We start from the raw sequence: 22,310 nt of genomic DNA on the forward strand, positions 1-22,310 counted from the left end.
TCACCCTCCATCTATAACCTTAGAAACCCTTTCCATTAGGCTCTCTGGGTCTCTCTCTCCCACTGTATTGCTCCCTCTGTCTTTGCTTCTCTCAGTCTCTCCTACTCCCTTTGTCTTCCATCTGTGCCAAAGGTAGTGAAAATGTCCTCTGCAATTCATATGATGTTCAGTCAGTCTCAATGCTAGGTTGTTAGGTCCCCCTTGTGAACACTGGAATAGAGGCATGCCCGCACACACACACACACACGGCCCTGTGGCTCACTTGCGCTTGCACTGCCAGGTGGAAGGCTCCCTTCTTGAAGGGCAGCAGGTCGCCCCTCTGGTTCCGCGTACCCTCCGGGAACACCCAAAGACGGATCTACAGGGGGCAAAGGTTAGGGGTCAAAGGTGAGGCCTATGTGGAAGCATGGAAACAGTATTTAAATATCAGTGGTGGAGAAAGGTCTGGACACTAAACCAGAAATAAACATAGAAAAAAAATCAAGTATTTTTTATTAAGTTACAAGTATTCAAACTTGGGTTAAGTTTCAGGATATACTGGCTTGGGAATGAAATTAATTTGTTTAATTAATTTTTATGATCTAACAGTATGTCACTCCCTGACATCATACATTATTGTTCTTTCAGAATGGAGTTAGTCGTTAGATTGGAAGGCTCCAGAGCACAGCGCGGGTTTCCGAATTAATCTGGTCCAATAAATTAGTCCTGTTGATTTACCTGGTCATCCAGCATGGTCTTGGCAGCTTCGGCCATGACACTCTTGGCGTCTCTTGTCTTCTTGCGGTTGATGAAGACGATGCCGCCCAGCCAGCACACGATGCCCACAGTGCCAGCGTACACCAGCTCCTTCTTGGCAACCATGGTGCAGCGATCTGGGAGGACCTCCATTAGACCTGGGGGTTGGAAAGGATCTGTTGGTGGATCTGTTACAGGACCTCCATTAGACCTGAGGGAGAACATGATCTTCGAGAAGATCTAGACTATTAGATCTGTTAGGCATTTACACAGGCAGCCCAATATTTTTTCACTAATTAGTCTTTGGACCACTCAGATCAGCACTGAAAAAGAGCTGATGTGAAAAGATGTGTTTTGATTGGTCAAAAGACCAATTAGTGAAAAAATATAAAAATTGGGCTGCCTGTGTAAATGAAGCATTCAAGGATCTTTTAGATCTGATTGCTGGGATATTTCATCTGTATGAAATCGTCATCATGTGGGGTTGAATCTAAAACTTAAGAACCAACCATGCATGTAACTGAATTAACAGTTTTGCACAAGGATTTCATTGACACAACTGAATGATTTGGAATGAGACTAATACCCTGACTACACCGCTCACGTTGCTTGGGCGAGCGTGACAAAATACATTTTGAAATCTATGTTATTCAATTATTGTACCCACACTGCTCGCGAGCATCTGCGTTGCCATGGGCTAAGATAGAAGTCCTTTCTAATTCTGGTGCAGATTGTGCTGCAAGTCCTGCCTTTCCCATCTCGTCATTGGTTTATAGAAGCAGGTACCCACGTGCCATCTCCTCATTGGTTATACCCACATATAAGTTCAAAGATGAAAAAGCCTGTAGGGAGGAGAGATGACTAGAAACGATTCGGTTGACCTTTTTATGTGTGGATTAATTGTCAGAGTAGAGGACCTTGTGCATTTCAGGTAAAATACCAACTCAATGTTTATATCCAAGGACAAATTAGCTAGCAACAGCAAGCTAGCTAAATAGGACAAATTAGCTAGCAACAGCAAGCTATCTAAATAGGACAAATTAGCTAGCAAGTGCAAGCTAACTAGCTAAATTGCCATAAATGTTTAATGCTTTTCGTCCTGTCCCCAAATTAAATGTAATTGGTTCAGAGTTTGTTTTGATATTTTAACCTGCGTGTCGTGATCGCGTTTGGTGTAGGGGGACAAAATAAATGGATGCACGATTGCCGGTTTGGGTTCCGTGTTAGGCCTTAAAGGCACAAGTCTAATAATCAGACCACTGTGCATTAAAAACAAATTAATCAAAATGTTATTGGTCACGTACACATACTATCAAAAGGTGCAGCAAAATGCTTATGTTTCTATCTTCAACAGTGCAGTAACACCGAATACAAACAAATCCCCAAAATAAAAAGACATTATGAAACATCAGAAGGAGCAATGTCAGAGTCTGGAATATGTAAGGGATTATCAATGAGGGGATGTGTGTTTTATGGAAAATAATGAACGTAGAAGGTTTGTTCCACAACGTACTAACGGAGTGGATCTAACCATCCACAGAGTTGCATTACTTTCCAGAGGACGCATAGCCCCTTGTTGATTATCCCTTACATATTCCAGACTCCAGACAAATTATAGCCATGGTACAATGCCCCAGAAATGTGTACACTTGCCGGTGACAATGAACTATTGCCATTCAATTATTCTGTTCTTGATATACTGTATGGTAGAAGAAAATAGTGCATGCTCTAGAATGCACTTCAAGCCAATCTGAAAAAAAGTATTCAACAATGCCATGGTATAAAAATATGTACACCGAACATAAATAAATGCAACATACAACAATTTCAATTTACTGAGTTACACAGTTCATATAAAGAAATCAGTCAATTGAAATAAATTCATTAGGCCTTAGTCTATGGATTTCACATGACTGGGAATACAGAGTTGCATCTGATGTTCACATACAGTACCAGCCAAAAGTTTGGACACCTACTCATTCAAAGATTTTTCATGGCAACCATGTTGCAGAGATCAAACCCAATCGAGATGGTTTGGGATGAGTTGGACCACCGAGTGAAGGAAAATCAGCCAACAAGTGCTCAGCATATGTAGGAACTACTTCAAGACGGTTGTAAAAGCAATCCAGGTGAAGCTGGTTGAGAGAATGCCAAGAGTGTGCAAAGCTGTCATCAAGGCAAAGGGTGGCTACTTTGAAGAATCTCAAATTGATTTTGATTTGTTTAACACTTTTCTGGTTAATACATGATTCCATATGTGTTATTTAATAGTTTTGATGTCGTCACTACTCTTCTACAGTGTAGAAAACAGGAAAAATAAGGAAAAACCCTTGAATGAGTAGGTGTGCCCAAACCTTTGACTGGCACCTTATATATATTGTGGTTTGTCCAACATTGGAACATGTTTGGAATGGGGGTGTGTAAGTTACAAAACAAATGTAAAAGTGTAATATTTTATTTTTATGATTGTATTGCCCTTGTGACCCAATAAAAGTATGTTTATTTAATACATTTGCAAAAATGTATAAAAACCTGTTTTCGCTTTTTCATTATGGGGTATTGTGTGTAGATTGTTGAGGAAAACATTTTATTTAATCAATTTTAGAATACGGCTGTAACGTAACAGTGTGGAAAAAGTCAAGGAGTCTGAATACTTTCCAAATGCACTGTATTTGCACTGTGTGCACTGTGTGTGTGTGTAGAAAAAATATGAATTGACAAGGTGTGTACAACTGTAGCTATATAGGATGAGCCTTGACTAGAATACAGTATATACACAAGGCCTTCAGAAAGTATTCATACCCCTGGACTTATTCCACATTGTTGTTTTACAGCCTGAATTAAAAAATGATCAAATATATGGTTTTAAATCTCACCCATCTACACACAATACCTCATGACAAAGTGACAAAATATAATTTTTTTCAAAATGAAATATAGAAATCTAACTTAGTTAAGTTCTCCCACCCCTTTGATATGACACTCCAAATTGAATTCAGGTGCATCCAATTTCCTTTGATCATCCTTGAGATCCACTTGTCGCCAATTCAATTGCTTGGACATGAATTAGAAAGAAACATTACCCATCTACATAAGGTCCCACAGTTGATCGCGCATGTCAGAGCAGAAACTATACCAAGTCCAGGGAACTGTCCGCAGATCTACGAGATTGTAATTATGCATATCTGGGGAAGGGTATACACATTTCTAGAGCATTTTCAAAATGCAGATCTTTAAAAAAAAATCTGCATTTCAAACCATTTCACATGCGTTTTATGTTAGAATTCAAGTGTGATCAGGAGCGCGCAACTAATGTTCTCCTTCACAAAAAAATGCATTAGCGCAACACATTAGGCAGAAAAAATAAATAATTTTCATCAGATGACAACAGAAGTGCAATGCTATTTGGCTAGCAGCCACACAAGTAAATGAGCTTACAATGAAAAAGCAAGGTATTTTTTGCTAAAACTATGCAAGGCCAACAAATGTACAACGTTTATCATAGAAAGAATGTAGCCAGCTACATGTCCTAATGTTTTTCTTAAAGTTAATCTTGCATTTACCAGAGTAAAGTAGGCTACACCAAGAAAATAACTTTGACTGAGCGCTCACACATGTCTGCATGTTCGTGAATTCTCATCGGAGTGCTAAAGCGCAACTGAAACACAAAATGTGTCTAATGCCAAGCAGAAATCACAAGAAGCATTTTAGATCTGCGTTTACAAAATGTGTCTAATGCCAAGCAGAAATCACAAGAAGCATTTTAGATCTGCGTTCACAAAATGTGTCTAATGCCAAGCAGAAATCACAAGAAGCATTTTAGATCTGCGTTTACAAAATGTGTCTAATGCCAAGCAGAAATCACAAGAAGCATTTTAGATCTGCGTTCACAAAATGTGTCTAATGCCAAGCAGAAATCACAAGAAGCATTTTAGATCTGCGTTTACAAAATGTGTCTAATGCCAAGCAGAAATCACAAGAAGCATTTTAGATCTGCGTTCACAAAATGTGTCTAATGCCAAGCAGAAATCACAAGAAGCATTTTAGATCTGCGTTCACAAAATGTGTCTAATGCCAAGCAGAAATCACAAGAAGCATTTTAGATCTGCGTTCACAAAATGTGTCTAATGCCAAGCAGAAATCACAAGAAGCATTTTAGATCTGCGTTTACAAAATGTGTCTAATGCCAAGCAGAAATCACAAGAAGCATTTTAGATCTGCGTTTACAAAATGCAGCAATATATTTCTTATGCATGATAAACACAAAAGCCCGTGTTAACCCGACCCCAGGTAGTGTGCCTAGAGCTGGCCTTCAGACCAAACTGAGCAACCGGGCAAGAAGAAGGTGACCAAGAACCCAATGATCACTGACAGAACTACAGAGCTGCTTGGCTGAGATGGGAGAACCTGCCAGAAGGACAACAGTCTCTACAGCACTTCACCAATCTGGACTTTATGGGAAAGTGGCCAGACAGAAGCCACTCCTGAGAAAAAGACACGACAGCACGCAAGATAAGGCAAAAATGCCTGTGGTCTTATGAGACAAAAATTTAACTCTTTGGCCTGAATGCAAAGCGCAATGTCTGGAGAAAACCCATGAAGCGTGGTAGTAGCAGCATCATGCTATGTGGACGCTTTTCAGCAGCAGGGACTGGGAGACTGGTAAAGGCCAGAGGAAATAATGAAGATCCAGCCAAATCCTAGATGAGAACCTGTTTCATAGTGCAAAAGACCTTGGACTGGGGCCAATATTTGCATTCCAACAGGACAATGACCACAAGCAACACAGCCAAAGCAATGCTGGAATTGCTTCAGAACAAGAATGTGAAAGTCCTTGAGTGGCCCAGCCAAAGCCCAGACTTGAATCCCATAAAAAATCTGTGGAAAGACTTCAAGATTGCTAATCACCCCATATAACATTACAGAGCTTGAAAAATGGGAGGAAATCCAGATGTGCAAAGCTGATACAGACATACCCAAGACGACTCAAAGCTGTAGTTGCTGCCAAAGGTGCTTCTACAAAGCATTGACTCCGGGGTGTCGATACTTATGTAAATGAGATATTTCTGTATTCACGTCGTCATTATGAGGTAGTGTGCAGATGGCTGGGGGAAAAATTGAATCATTTGAAATTCAGAATGTAACACAAAATGTGGAAGAAGTCAAGGGGTATGAATACCTGCTGAAGTGGGTAAAACAGTATATTAACATTATTAAAAAGTCACCAGTGTTCAATGACTTTGTACATAGGGGCAGCAGTCTAAGGTGCAGAGTAGAGTAGGTGGTAGCCAGCTAGTAACAGTGACTAAGTTCAGGGCAGGGTACTGGGCGGAGGCTGGCTATTTAACACGTCTGATGGCCTGGAGAAAGACGTTTTTCAGTCTCTCGGTCCCAGCTTTGATGCACCTGTACAGTCCGCCTTCTGGACGGTAGCTGGTGAACAGGCCGTGCCTCGGGTGGCTGAGGTCCTTGATGATATTCTTTGCCTTCCTGTGGCTGTAAATGTCCTGGAGGGCAGGCAGTGTGCCCCTGGTGATGTGTTAGGCTGACCGCACCACCCTCTGGAGAGCCCTGCTGTTGTTGGTAATCACACTGTTGAGTCAGTGGTCTGATCAGTCGACTTCACATTTAATGCACAGTGGTCTGATTATTATTGTGAGGACATTTCTGACCTTGAATGGTGTTCTCTCACCTATCTCACCTTATCTCACACTAGCCTTACAAAGTCACAGTTAATATGTCATCTATTTGCAGGGCTCTACACTGACCTTTTTTACAAGGAGTACATGTGAGCCTAAGTTGAAAAATGTAGACAAAGACGTTAGGAGCACAATGGAACATTTGAAATATTAAAGGGTAGGTAGTAAGGCTGGGCAATATATATCACAAAACGTTTGACGTGACAGTATTTTATGTTTCTGAATAATACAAGTTCTAAATATGCTGTATGAATTGTTCACAAATTATTAATGGGGCTTTCTCCATATATACTTTTTAATCCAACTCCAAACAAAAATAATATTTGGCATTTTCAATCAATCGCTGCATTTCTATTATCATTTCCACACACGATGTTGGCAAAAAATATACATTCCTAGTTAATTGGTGATCTGTTGTAAATATGATTATTCTAATTAAATAGTTGGAATATCGTGGGGAGGACCAATGAATAAACGAGGGAGGAATTATTGACAGGGTAGGAACCAAAGTGTTGGTCAGTGTTTCCAGGTGACCCTTACTTCATGTAGCTAGCTAGCTATCCAGCCAACATATTAATGCTTCGCCTATTTCTCTCTGATAAGATACCGTTGCACAAACATGCTGTAATGGGAATTTTCATGTTTGTGCTTTTCTTATAACTACATTTCTGTGTTTTATTTATTCAGTGCGCCAGCACCAAGCCAAGGTAGAAAAATCTACAAAACTCCCATAACCTACTTCACAGAGAACATGCCGAAAAGTTAAAACAAAAAGGAAAACAGACGAGGTACTACACAAAGAGAAAGCAGGCATGATTCTCTTACATTTTGAACTCACGGCAAGATAGCACCAGAGCCTGCCTTACTAACGGGTTCCCACTAGATAACAGCCTCAAAGCCATAAATAGCATGAGGTGTGGCTAACGTAAGCCACCTTGAGCTAGCTACCAAGCTAGCCTACGAACTATGTAGCCACAGTAGATCTTCCATACGACGTTGAGAAATAGTGCATTGTGGGTAGTTTAGAAGTGATCTGGAAATAAGTTAATAAATATGTAATAACCCCAAAACATAACTATGTAACCAGATCGTGACTATAACTAAGTTACTACCTCTTTGACCACACTATTACATTGGTGGGTAAAAACTCATGCTACCTACCCTTTAAAGCTAGAATGGTGCTCCTAAATCAATTTCAGGTCGCACAGCAAAAATATTTAGGCACATAGGCGAGTAAAATGGTCACACTGTAGAGCCCTGTATTTGTTTGAGGTGGCTGATTAGAATCAGTAAAGTTTTGCATTTGATTGGTCTGGAATTTGGTACTGGGTCAAGTCGCCATGCCTTGTAGGGAGTTATAGGGCTGTCGCCGACAGCTGCTGCTTGCCTTCGCAGATTCTGTCATTAGGCTACTGAAGTGGCCGCTAATAGGCTACACCAGGGTTCGGCAACCTTTTCCCATTTGGAGTGCCAATTTTTCTTACCCAGGGATGCGAACTGGCGAGGGCCCAAAAAGGTGACACTTTTTTCACACTGAAACATGCAAACAAATCCCAGGTTTTAACTAATTAAACAATGAATATGATCTACATCATCAGTATGTGTGTAACATAAAAAGTGGTTAATGTGAACCGAACTCACAGCTAAAAAAATGTAAGGAAAGCAATCCAATGTTATTTGTTGCCTAGACTTCACTGCAAGTGACACTCAAGTCTTGAAAACAAACATAGTAATATTGCAGTTAGACATGACAGCCTTTATAATAGAATGTTTGTGACCACACACACACACACATCTAAATATTGCACTTGGGGTAAAAACATCTTAAAAATAGAATGAAACAAACAGGCATTCCATTTTTGCTCTATTATAGTGACCACTATAGACATTGATCAAGTGCACAAGGCTACATGCATGCAAAAATAACATTCAGAGTAAAAAATGTAATAATCCCCCTCAAATCCCAAAGGTGTTACTTTCAAGTTCAACGCAACAAAAGCAATATCTTTGGGCTACACTGCACGTTATTACATTGTACACTTTCTGCCGGTGGACATCTGTTCTACAATATGCCAGTGGAGCATGATACCCTTTGTTGGCATAATTGATCTCTTTCAGGCAGAGAGTACACCTGGCATACCCCTTTTTATCCACTATATTGAAAGAAGGAAAGTGTGTGGCGTTTCTTTCACCTCTATTGGCATCCAGCATAAGCCAGGCCCAGCTCCAGCTACACTTTATCCCTGAATTCATTTGTTTAACAAACAACGACCTGACTTTCACCTAATGCTCTCATTCTGAAAATTAAAGGGGAAACATTAGTTCAGATAGTTCGTTCGCTAGTTATCATTTTACACAAATTGCCAGGGTCCAGGCAGGAAGCAACTAACGCGTTAAAACTTGAGGAACGGCAAGGAGTTGTATATCAGTTAACGTTAATACTATAGCAAATTGGTTAGATTACTAACGTTAGCTCATCTGACGTTGTAACGTTAGCTAGCTAGCTGTCGGACTTTATTAGCCAGTTAATTTTCACACAATAAACTCAATTACTTGATGTTGCTCAATATTTCTCTGGCTAGCTAACGGAGAATTTGATCCAGCTACTATAACAAGATACTTAACAATGCTAACAATTCTTGTTCCACCACACTTTCTCCATAACCTCGAACTTTCCAAATGCCACTTGTATTTCGGTCACAGCTCATGAAGTACACTTCATCACCTTCTCATCCCCGTCTCCTTGGTCAGGCTTCTTCTCCCCTACCTCTTCGTTATCGTTCGGCAAACTGCCTTTACACCCGACTGCAGTCTTTCCAGAGCGCTCGCTGATTCTGTAATTAGCAAATTGGTTGTCTCTGCTCTCTTCAGCCGCGCGCTGCATTCTGTTACGTGAAGGATTGGCTGAGCCTTGGATACAGACAGTATCGCTTTCAAAAGCGCATCACTCGTTCGCTTACAGCCAGTAGTGATCCAAAGCCCCCGAATCTACACGAATCACGTAGGTCACCAAATTTGGATTCAAAACGGTACATTTCGCCGAAAAGGATGTTCACTTTAACAACTAGCTGGTCCAGCCAAAAGCTTGCACTAACAAACTTGCAGCATTGTATAGAATAATTCTGGAACCTCAGAGTTTCCAGAACCAGTGAGATCCAGACAGACACAGCTGTAGGCTATTAGCGCAAGGGATAAGAAGTAAACAGCTGGGCCTCTTTGGACGTTCCACTAGATCAGAGCAGGACTTTCTTTTCCCCTTTCACCCTGAGTGGTTTTTGAAAGGGAGAGGACTGGAAAGGTTCAAATAGGCTACATTGAGGAACTATTGTCATTCTCAATGGATGTAAAAACATACTTTGTTTATTTTCCGTTTGATGTGAAGAAATTACTTCGAGAAGCGCCAAAGCTCATTAGTGGTGGTGAGTCAAGACACTCAAATACTATCAGATCCCCAAATGGGCACATCTATAAACATACATTTGCGCGCAAGGTAGCCTGCGCATAAATCAGGTGCGCGTCCTTACTCAACATTGAGAGGAGCGCTCCAAAACTAAACAATTCATAAATTGACAACTCGTAAATGGAATGAAATAATAACTTGTGTAGCCTAGGTTGTGTGCTCTGCAAACAACGTGTCCACTCCGACAATGACAACTGTAAATGACTAATAATAAATTGAATGCATTAAAACCTCAGAGCTCCCCCCTACTTTGTGCAATTTCCACCTGAAGACATACCCAAATCTAACAGCCTGTAGCTCAGGCACAGAACCAAGGATATGCATATTCTTGGTACCATTTGAAAGAAAACTCTGAAGTTTGTGTACATGTGAATTGAATGTAGGAGAATATAATAAAATAGATCTGGTTTAGATAAAACAATGAAAAAAAAAAAGTTTTTTATTTTTATATCATCTTTCAAATGAACAAGATAAAACAAACATTCAGATAGGATGATGGGGACCATTTCAGTGAAAAATACAAGAGGGCAACAGTACTTGTGCAAAGTTTCAGAATGATAACTTCCAAAATGAGTGTGCTACATGACATTTATCATGAAGTCACCCAGGTGTCCCACTCAAGTAGCCCAAATGTACCCAAGTGGCCAAATTGGTGAAGGTATACGTTTTGAAACAAATAACTATATACAAAATACCAAAATGGTATTCTAAAAAATAATTGAGATATATATATATATATTATATATCACACACACACACATTTACAAAATAACATGGGTAACTATTTACACACTTTCAATATTTGTAAGACCCTCAGTCCTCTATCAAATCAAATCAATTTATATAGCCCCAGCCTAAAATCCCAAACAGCAAGCAATGCAGGTGTAGAAGCATGGTGGCTAGGAATAACTCCCCAGAAAGGCAAAAACCTAGGAAGAAACCTAGAGAGGAACCAGGCTATGAGGGGTGGCCAGTCCTCTTCTGGCTGTCCCGGGTGGAGATCACAGTGGTTGTAGAGGGTGCAACAGGACAGCACCTCAAGAGTAAAAATTAACAGTTTAGGGTTCCAAAGCCGCAGGCAGAACAGTTGAAACTGGAACAGCAGCAAGGCCGGGTGGACTGGGGACAGCAAGGAGTCATCATGGCAGGTAGTCCTGAAGCATGGTCCAAGGGCTCAGGTCCTCAGAGAAAGAAGGAGAGAAAGAGAGCAGACTTAAATTCACACAAGACACCGGATAAGACAGGAAAAGTACTCCAGATATAACATACTGACCCTAGCCCCCACCAACTTTGCCCAAACTCTAGACAATATTCTGCTGCTGATGCCAGATGCCATAGCAGTCTCTATCTGATGTAAAGCAGAGGGTCGCTGAGCATGTTGTGCATGTGATGGGATACTTCATTTTGCAAACACAGTAACACCTCCATGCTGTGCCCTTTTGGCCCTTAGGCACATCCATGCATGCACAAATATATTTGGGCAGATGAACACTTGTGGCAGGAGCAGAAGGGACAGGGCTTGGTGCAGTGGTGCTGTAGCCAGCAAGCTCCTTGATGCTCCCTCTAAAGTAGACTGATTGAGGAAGCATGCTGGCTGTGTTGAGATGTATGGGTTTGCATTCTACACAATACCATTGTATTGCACATACAGTGCCTTGCGAAAGTATTCGGCCCCTTTGAACTTTGCGACCTTTTGCCACATTTCAGGCTACAAACATAAAGATATAAAACTGTATTTTTTTGTGAAGAATCAACAAGTGGGACACAATCATGAAGTGGAACGACATTTATTGGATATTTCAAACTTTTTTAACAAATCAAAAACTGAAAAATTGGGCGTGCAAAATTATTCAGCCCCTTTACTTTCAGTGCAGCAAACTCTCTCCAGAAGTTCAGTGAGGATCTCTGAATGATCCAATGTTGACCTAAATGACTAATGATGATAAATACAATCCACCTGTGTGTAATCAAGTCTCCGTATGAATGCACCTGCACTGTGATAGTCTCAGAGGTCCGTTAAAAGCGCAGAGCATCATGAAGAACAAGGAACACACCAGGCAGGTCCGAGATACTGTTGTGAAGAAGTTTAAAGCCGGATTTGGATACAAAAATATTTCCCAAGCTTTAAACATCCCAAGGAGCACTGTGCAAGCAATAATATTGAAATGGAAGGAGTATCAGACCACTGCAAATCTACCAAGACCTGGCCGTCCCTCTAAACTTTCAGCTCATACAAGGAGAAGACTGATCAGAGATGCAGCCAAGAGGCCCATGATCACTCTGGATGAACTGCATCTACAGCTGATCTACAGCTGAGGTGGGAGACTCTGTCCATAGGACAACAATCAGTCGTATATTGCACAAATCTGGCCTTTATGGAAGAGTGGCAAGAAGAAAGCCATTTCTTAAAGATATCCATAAAAAGTGTTGTTTAAAGTTTGCCACAAGCCACCTGGGAGACACACCAAACATGTGGAAGAAGGTGCTCTGGTCAGATGAAACCAAAATTGAACTTTTTGGCAACAATGCAAGACGTTATGTTTGGCGTAAAAGCAACACAGCTCATCACCCTGGCCACCATCTCCACTGTCAAACATGGTGGTGGCAGCATCATGGTTTGGGCCTGCTTTTCTTCAGCAGGGACAGGGAAGATGGTTAAAATTGATGGGAAGATGGATGGAGCCAAATACAGGACCATTCTGGAAGAAAACCTGATGGAGTCTGCAAAAGACCTGAGACTGGGACGGAGATTTGTCTTCAAACAAGACAATGATCCAAAACATAAAGCAAAATCTACAATGGAATGGTTCAAAAATAAACATATCCAGGTGTTAGAATGGCCAAGTCAAAGTCCAGACCTGATTCCAATCGAGAATCTGTGGAAAGAACTGAAAACTGCTGTTCACAAATGCTCTCCATCCAACCTCACTGAGCTCGAGCTGTTTTGCAAGGAGGAATGGGAAAAAATTGTGCAAAACTGATAGAGACATACCCCAAGCGACTTACAGCTGTAATCGCAGCAAAAGGTGGCGCTACAAAGTATTAACTTAAGGGGGCTGAATAATTTTGCACGCCCAATTTTTCAGTTTTTGATTTGTTAAAAAAGTTTGAAATATCCAATAAATGTCGTTCCACTTCATGATTGTGTCCCACTTGTTGATTCTTCACAAAAAAAATACAGTTTTATATCTTTATGTTTGAAGCCTGAAATGTGGCAAAAGGTCGCAAAGTTCAAGGGGGCCGAATACTTTCGCAAGGCACTGTATGTATGTATGTATGTATGTATGTATGTATGTATGTATGTATGTATGTATGTATGTATGTATGTATGTATGTATGTATGTATGTATGTATGTATATATATATATATATATATATATATATATATATATATATATATATATATATATATATATATATTTTATACACACATATATATACACACACTGCTCAAAAAAATAAAGGGAACACTTAAACAACACAATGTAACTCCAAGTCAATCACACTTCTGTGAAATCAAACTGTCCACTTGGGAAGCAACACTGATTGACAATACATTTCACATGCTGTTATGCAAATGGAATAGACAACAGGTGGAAATTATAGGCAATTAGCAAGACACCCCCAATAAAGAAGTGGTTCTGCAGGTGGTGACCACAGACCACTTCTCAGTTCCTATGCTTCCTGGCTGATGTTTTGGTCACTTTTGAATGCTGGCGGTGCTTTCACTCTAGTGGTAGCATGAGACGGAGTCTACAACCCACACAAGTGGCTCAGGTAGTGCAGCTCATCCAGGATGGCACATCAATGCGAGCTGTGGCAAGAAGGTTTGCTGTGTCTGTCAGCGTAGTGTCCAGAGCATGGAGGCACTACCAGGAGACAGGCCAGTACATCAGGAGACATGGAGGAGGCCGTAGGAGGGCAACAACCCAGCAGCAGGACCGCTACCTCCGCCTTTGTGCAAGGAGGGGCACTGCTAGAGCCCTGGAAAATGAACTCCAGCAGGCCACAAATGTGCATGTGTCTGCTCAAACGGTCAGAAACAGACTCCATGAGGGTGGAATGAGGGCCCGACGTCCACAGGTGGGGGTTGTGCTTACAGCTCAACACCGTGCAGGACGTTTGGCATTTGCCAGAGAACACCAAGCTTGTCAAATTCACCACTGGCGCCCTGTGCTCTTCACAGATGAAAGCAGGTTCACACTGAGCACATGTGACAGACGTGACAGAGTCTAGAGACGCCGTGGAGAACGTTCTGCTGCCTGCAACATCCTCCAGCATGACCGGTTTGGCGGTGGGTCAGTCATGGTGTGGGGTGGCATTTCTTTGGGGGGCCGCACAGCCCTCCATGTGCTCGCCAGAGGTAGCCTGACTGCCATTAGGTACCGAGATGAGATGCTCAGAACCCTTGTGAGACCATATGCTGGTGCGGTTGGCCCTGGGTTCCTCCTAATGCAAGACAATGCTAGACCTCATGTGGCTGGAGTGTGTCAGCAGTTCCTGCAAGAGGAAGGCATTGATGCTATGGACTGGCCCGCCCGTTCCCCAGACCTGAATCCAATTGAGCACATCTGGGACATCATGTCTCGCTCCATCCACCAACACCACGTTGCACCACAGACTGTCCAGGAGTTGGCAGATGCTTTAGTCCAGGTCTGGGAGGATATCCCTCATGAGACCATCCGCCACCTCATCAGGAACATGCCCAGGCGTTGTAGGGAGGTCATAGAGGCACGGCCACACACACACACTACTGAGCCTCATTTTGACTTGTTTTAATGACATTACATCAAAGTTGGATCAGCCTGTAGTGTGGTTTTCCACTTTAATTTTGAGTGTGACTCCAAATCCAGACCTCCATGGGTTGATACATTTGATTTCCATTGATCATTTGTGATTTTGTTGTCAGCACATTCAACTATGTAAAGAAAAGTATTTAATAAGAATATTTTATTCATTCAGATCTAGGATGTGTCATTTTAGTGTTCCCTTTATTTTTTTTGAGCTATATATACACATATATATGTATATATACATATATATGTGTGTGTGTATATATATGTGTGTGCGTATATATATATATATATATATATATATATATATATATATACGCACACACATATATATACACACACACATATATATACACATATACATATATATACACATATATATGTATATATACATACATACATACATACATACATACCACACACACACATATATACATACATATATATATACACATACATACATACAGCTATGGTCGTTCTCATACAAACAAACAGACCCTCACTCACAATGAATAGCTAACGTGTACATTACCCATTTCATTACATCTTTAGATATTGCAAATAAAATGTAAAAACAATCACAAATAATACTTTATATTAATTTAAAACGGCATTAGCATGAGAGCAACTTACCAGTCCAAAACAATGTCCTCTCCGTTCAAAAAATATGCCTCAGTTTCAGAGTCTTCAAAATGGAGTCTTCAAAAAGCAGATCTGTCTCACTTTCACAATGAATTTCCTCTAAAATTGTTTCTACATTCGTATATATCTAGTCTTAGAATTAGCTTTCCTTGACTTATTCGCCATGATGTTGGATAAATAAACAGCTGAAGATGCAAGTCACCAAAATACTGCTGTGCGTAATAAGCTTTGCTCCTTCACGGTTGAATTGGCAATGGCGAAAGAACGGTCCTTACGCCAGCGTTCAATGGAAAGGTTTGTCTTACAACAAAGAATCCTGGGATATTGCCGTTTACCTCTGCTCATTGGCTATCTACCCAGCTAGATTTCAAGACGATCAGTGGTCATTGGGTTAAAAGACAGTCAATCAACGAGACAGTGGTCATATAATTGGTGCACAATGGGCTCGTCACTTGTTGTCTTCCAATCGTTTTTTCCGGGTCAATACGTCCCGCAAAATGACCCATCAGGTTTGGTTGTGTTACTTACAAACAAACAGTTGATTGCAAGGAAACCAAACATGACTGGATAAAAAGTCAGGGAAAGTCTGTATATTTATGTTGGATGTTACGTCGAAAATGACACGAAATTCAACGAGATAAGCGTTCACAAAATGTTTTGTGTTAGGCTATAAAAAATGGATTTAACCGAACAAAAGACCATTCATTGTGTAACAATGAGCCTTGGGATTGCAACCAGAGCAAGATCTTCAAAGGTAAACGATTTATTTCAATGCAATCTGTGATTTTGTTATGCAAGCGCTGGCTGAATAAGTAGTTTGATATGGGGGTCTGTGCTCAGATAATCGCAGCGTATTCTTTCGCAGTAAATCATTTTTTAAATCTGACAACGCAGTTGGATTAGCAAGATTCTAGGCTTTCGAAACACGTGAGACACTTGTATTTACATGAATGTTTAATATGACTATTTATGTAGCGATCACCGTATGTTGTGGAGAGGTTAACAGAAGTTCCGGTAACCAAACAAACGGTAACTGTACTACTGGTGAGCCATCCCCGTGGCCTACACTATGGATTAGTCCACTGAGACAGGTGTCAATCAAAAAGTAATCATTTTAACTGCCCGACTAAAAAAAGTTATCGGTCCAACAGCCTATCCACCAAACAGTCAACCAGTCGACTAAATAGGATGAGCCCTAGAGAGTTGTCTTTAGTCAATGTAAACAGTAGTGTATTGATCATTTGAGCGAGTCTGATCTATATCGCTGGCATGTGTCTGGATGGTTGTTTGTTTTGGTGTCCTGTCAACCCAGTTGGCCCAACAAAGTGCTCTTTGAGGCCAGGAGCAGAGAGAAAGGCTAGTGGCAAAAGGCCGGGGTTGTTCATGAGGAGGGAAGCTAGGGACAGAAGGCCGGGGTTGTTCATGAGGAGGGAAGCTAGGGACAGTAAGCCAGGTTGTTCATGGGGTGCGAAGCTAGGGACAGAAGGTCGGGGTTGTTCATGAGGATTGGGATCAGCAGGTGGAGCAGTAGTTCAGTAGATGATCTGTTATGGGAGGTTGGTATGGAAACTCCGACCCTAGATCAGCCATCAGCCTCCTGCGGTGTGTTATCAGCTCTAATGAAGCACCTCTCTCCTTCTCCCTCACTGTCACACACTCCTTCTCTCCCTCCCGCTGTCAGACACAATCACCTTCTCCCTCCCACATGCTTGCTCGCTCCCTCGCTCCCCCTCCCTTACATTCCTGCTGTCAGTCTCCTGGCTTGCAGCCAGCTCATATCACTCAGTCACCACCAAGACACATACACACTGACTCCTCCAGCTAGTTGTTAAAGTGACCCCCCCCCCCCCCACACACACACACTTAAATCAATGTGACACACTAGGAACACAACCTAGGCCCTATGAGAATCCAGTAGGAGACATACTAAGAATTCCTCTCCTGACCAACTCTCTGAATAGACATATCATTCAAAGACCTTTAGAATGCAAACAAAATCTCCCATGAGGGGATACCAAAGATGATCAATTTCGATGTAAAAATGCATAACACATTCTGCATTCAATAACTAAATACAGCCAGTCAGCCTCATGGCATCAAATAAGGCTAGTGCTGCACAATCCTCTGGTGCCAAGCATAATGCAGTTTATATTGATCCATGCCTTTCTCTAATGTCAAACATCTGTAACCACATTATTTACAAAATACACCATCTTAAAATAGTGCTGTCTAGCCCTAGAGTTAGGATACAGAGTCGGTGTTGGGTTTAGACTTAGACAGCCATGTCAGTGATCGGAGCTTGTGTGACGCTATTCCAACTGACAGTTGTCAGTCTTCGCCCACTGAAACCATGCGTATCAATCCCCACTATCCTCCTCTCTCAAAATAGAGTGCTCTGTGACTGCCAGCACTCAAACCATTACTAGAAGATTCCCTTAGGAAGTGAGCTATGGCGGGTAAGGTGGAGTTAGTGAGAAGGGAGAAACACAGTGTTTGCATTCAATACAAGAGGGAAGAGACTCAGAGAGACCAGGGAAACGCCTCTATCCTATTCAAAAGTGTGTGTGTGCGCGCGTAAGTGTGCATCTGTGAGTGTGTCGGTCCGTTCATCCATCTGTGTGTGTCTCCTACCCAGTACATCCAGGGAGCTCTGGTGGTTGGAGATGATGACGTAGGGTCCCTCTGTCTGCAGGTGTTCCAAGCCGCTCACGTCAAACCTCAGACCCAGGAAGTACTTCACGTGACGAACCAGAGCGCGGATCACCCTGAAAACCAAGGAAGGAACAACAATAATCAATTCAATCTTTATTTGAAAACCATTTCAGTGTCAAACGGTGTGACTAGAAAAAAACAAAGACATTAACGGCAGAGTTTCAGAGCATCAGTTCTGCTCAGTCCGTGATCACCAGGTGAGCAGACCGACTACTTCCTAATCATAATGAGTAGGCTAGTTACACTACATTTACACATTTTGTGTATGTGAACACCCCTTGAAATTAGTGGTTTTGGCTATTTCAGCCCACACCCGTTGCTGACAGGTGTATAAAAATCGAGCACAGCCGAGCAGTCCCCATAGACAAACATTGGCAGTAGAATGGCCCATTCTGAAGAGTTCAGTGACTTTCAACATGGCACTGTCATAGGTTGCCACCTTTCCAACAAGTCAGTTCGTAAAATGTCTGCCCTGCTAGAGCTGCCCCGGTCAACTGTAAATGGAAACATCCAGGAGCAACAATGGCTCAGTGGTAGGCCACAGAACAGGACCGCCGAGTGCACTCACTACAGACTGCCTCTGGAAGCAACGTCAGCACAAAAACTGTTAGTCGGGAGTTTCATAATATGGGTTTCCATGGCCGAACAGCCGCACACAAGCCTAAGATCACCATGCGCAAAGCCAAGCGTCGGCTGCAGTGGTGTAAAGCTCGCCACCATTAGACTCTGGAGCAGTGGAAATGTGTTCTCTGGAGTAATGAATCACGCTTCACCATCTGCCAGTCTGATGGACAAATCTGGGTTTGGCAGAAGACGGGAGAACGCCATCTGCCCAAATGCATAGTGCCAACTATAGTTTGGTGGAGGAAGAATAATGGTCTGGGGCTGTTTTTCATGGTTCGGGCCCCCCTTAGTTCCAGTGAAGGGAAATCTTAACACAGCACCATACAATGGCATTCTAGATGATTCTGTGGTTACAACTTTGTGGCAACAGTTTGGGAAAGGCCCTTTTCTGTTTCAGCATGACAATGTCACTGTGCACAAAGCGAGGTCATTACAGAAATGGTTTGTTGAGATCGCTGTGGAAGAACTTGACTGGCCTGCACAGAGCCTCAACTTTAACGCCATCGAAAACCTTTGGGATGAAGTGGAACGCCGACTGCGAGCCAGGCCTAATCGCCCAGCATCAGTGCCCGACCTCACTAACTCTCGTGGCTGAATGGATGCAAGTCCCAGCAGCAATGTTCCATCTAGTGGAAAGCATTCCCAGAAGAGTGGAGACTTATAGCAGCAGGGGGGGACCAACTCCATATTAATGCCAATGACTTCAGAATGAGATGTTTGACGAGTAAGTGTCCACATACTTTTGCCATGTAGTGTATATTAAAAGTATAGTTCTTCACATTATGCTATTTGAAAAAAAACTTTCCAACAATCTCCCCATCGATAATCACCAATCCTCAGTGTGAAAGAGCAGTTGAAGTTATAGGTGTACTGCTGCATTGACCTATGGACAATGAGTTCCATGCGCTCATCTCTTTAGCCGCCAATGGATCCCGGTGTATCAATGTGTCCATATGGCAGAAGCTGGTGATCTCGTATTAGTTGACTTATCGATTTAATTCAGATTTTTATGATTAACCACGTGAAAATGATTGAGAAATGAAAACGTTATTGAAATGAAACTGTTCGACTTAAATGTACATATGAAAATCATAATTGGCACACAGAACGGTAGAAAATGGTAGGATAAATTGTGAGCTTCCCCAAACTTGAAACTCACTCACTGCCTATGAAGTCTATGAAATCATTGCCTCCATGGTCAGATTCTGCCTATAGGCTACTTTGAAGCAAGGCAAGACATGCCTCATAATATGAAATATTTTTTTTTCTCCTCACAGTCATTTTGGCCAGCAACAGTTTTATTTCCAATCGTCTTCTCATTTTATTACATTTTTCAGCCAAAAGCCGGCGATTGCCAGCTAATAGAAACCCTGGCCATCACATACAATAGCATGGTTAGACTCACCATCACATACAATAGCATGGTTAGACTCACCATCACATACAATAGCATGGTTAGACTCACCATCACATACAATAGCATGGTTAGACTCACCATCACATACAATAGCATGGTTAGACTCACCATCACATACAATAGCATGGTTAGACTCGTCTGCTGATCTTGTTCTTACAACCATAATAAGTGGAAAGAAATCGTTCTCTTAGAGTTGGGGTCAATTATAAAATAGCCTATCCTACGAATCCTATATGAATAATGATAGCCTGTACTACACCATAGGCAATGGTATTTAATCATAAACACAATGTTATGTCTAATTCTACCCTAATACTATTTAGTTTTACACAAAGTAGACCGGCCTGAGATGTCGGGTTTCTCATTACTGACTATGTATCTTAGTTTAAGGTAGGCTGAGGCTCTCTGTCAGGAAAGCAATAACAATCATGCTGAAGAGAGGAGGGCAAGGCAGCCATAACATAAACCCCCAGATCTGTCTGGGACACAAGGCTAGCAGCGCATGCTCTCTAACAGATGTCCTTCATTACTGGAAGACTACAGCCTCTGTCCCTAAAGGATGAAGAAGTGTGTGGTTCTGTTTACTCCAGTCTAGCATTCAGCATACTGTCCATTTTATTCTCCACTGGCCCCTCCCTGTGTGGGTTTAGAATACGACCAACACTGCTCAAGTCACAAGAATGAGTGTGTAGAGTAGAGTGCAATGAGACTGGATCTGCATGTCAAAATATGATCTTCAAACCAGAATAAAAACACTCTCCTCACTATCACGACGATAAAACCGTCTAATCTTGTGCAAAAGCATGCCTGATTGTGCAACAGGCAAGCTGCTATTCTAAGACTACAGCACAGTCGTAAAGAGGAAGACAATTGCCTTAAATTCAGTTGCAACCGCAAAATCAACAACTGACATATCACAACGGTTATCCTCTAATGATCATGTTTAGGTTGTCAGTTTCCTCCCGAATGTCATTGCATGACTGCTCTCGAAAAGACAAATGTTAACCCTTGTTTTGAACTATTTCAAAACGAGCAAAGCCAACAGTATCTTCAACAAAAGTCCTTACTGTTTAAGTGTTTCACAAAGCGTTTTAATTAAATATTAATTGAGCAAGGTCAGGGTGACCTCAATTCTATCCCAAGTGTTGTTCCAGTTTCAACAGATAAACGTGCCAAAGTTCCAGTCTAAGCAGTCCGAGACAGTTGACATAACCCAGAGAAAAAAAAAGTTGACAGCACACTGCAATACACTACATAGCACATCATGGTTCACTAGCACTGAAAGGTCTGTAGTACCATTGACATCTATAAGCCATTCCCCTTGAGCAGTGTCTAAATCTAATTTGTTTCCATCCCAAAACTCTGTGTGACGATTCAGGTTGGAATCTTGCAGCAACATTCCTATAGGGATGTAGACAGTGCCTTCGCTGTCCTGGTTGAGAATAAAATGACTCTACAAAAACCGTCTCCCATTCTAGAATAATTGCTAGAAACGCCTTTTGCCATGTGATAATGCTCAACACACCGGCACTAGTTTGGCAGGAAAACATGGCCAACCTATAACGCTTTCAAAGACACTAAGCATCGAGTGGGTGTTTGACCTGGGGCTGTAAACGAGGGTCATTCACAGAGTGAGCCAGGTTCAAGAGTCCCAGTTCCCACTAGAGGTCGACTGATTAATCGGAATGGCCGATTAATTGGGGCCGATTTAAAGTTTTCATAACAATCGGAAATCAGTATTTTGGACACCGATTTAAATTTGTATTTATTTATTTAAATCTTTATTTAACGAGGCAAGTCAGTTAAAACCTGTTGCAACTCTAGGGGCAGTATTTTAATTTTTGGAAAAAAAACTTTCCCGTTTTAAAAGGGATATTTTGTCAAGACAAGATGCTAGAATATGCATATAATTGACAGCTTTGGATAGAAAACAGTCTAACGTTTCCAAAACTGTAAAGATATTGTCTGTGAGTATAACAGAACTGATGTTGCAGGCGAAAGCCTGAGAAAAATAAAATCTGGAAGTGCCCCATATTTTGAAAGCGCTGCGTTCCAATGCGTCCCTATTGAGCTGTGAATGTTCTATGAACCAGCTTACGCTTTCTACGTATTCCCCAAGGTGTCTACAGCATTGTGACGTAGTTTTATGCATTTATGTTGAAGAATACCCGTAAGCGGCTACATTGCGTAAGTGGTCACCTGATGGCTCCCAGGGTGACTCTCGGTAG

The 22,310-nt window shown here is 41.7% G+C and overlaps 1 protein-coding gene across 2 annotated transcripts in view; it reads right to left on the reverse strand.

The window, feature by feature from the left end:
• The window catches only part of LOC110523369 (1-acyl-sn-glycerol-3-phosphate acyltransferase alpha), a 33,261-nt gene that overhangs the window by 5,176 nt on the left and 5,775 nt on the right, over positions 1–22,310 (reverse strand). For both annotated transcript variants that reach the window (XM_036976991.1, XM_036976992.1), the window contains exons 2-4: positions 17,961–18,094; positions 718–893; positions 263–358 (exon numbers count right to left, since the gene is read on the reverse strand). In XM_036976991.1, coding sequence (XP_036832886.1) covers positions 263–358; positions 718–893; positions 17,961–18,094 — 406 coding nt within the window. The remainder of the gene's footprint in view (positions 1–262; positions 359–717; positions 894–17,960; positions 18,095–22,310) is intronic.

The sequence above is a fragment of the Oncorhynchus mykiss genome, chromosome 5, assembly GCF_013265735.2.
Source record: "Oncorhynchus mykiss isolate Arlee chromosome 5, USDA_OmykA_1.1, whole genome shotgun sequence".
In the NCBI taxonomy this organism is placed as follows: Eukaryota; Metazoa; Chordata; class Actinopteri; order Salmoniformes; family Salmonidae; genus Oncorhynchus; species Oncorhynchus mykiss.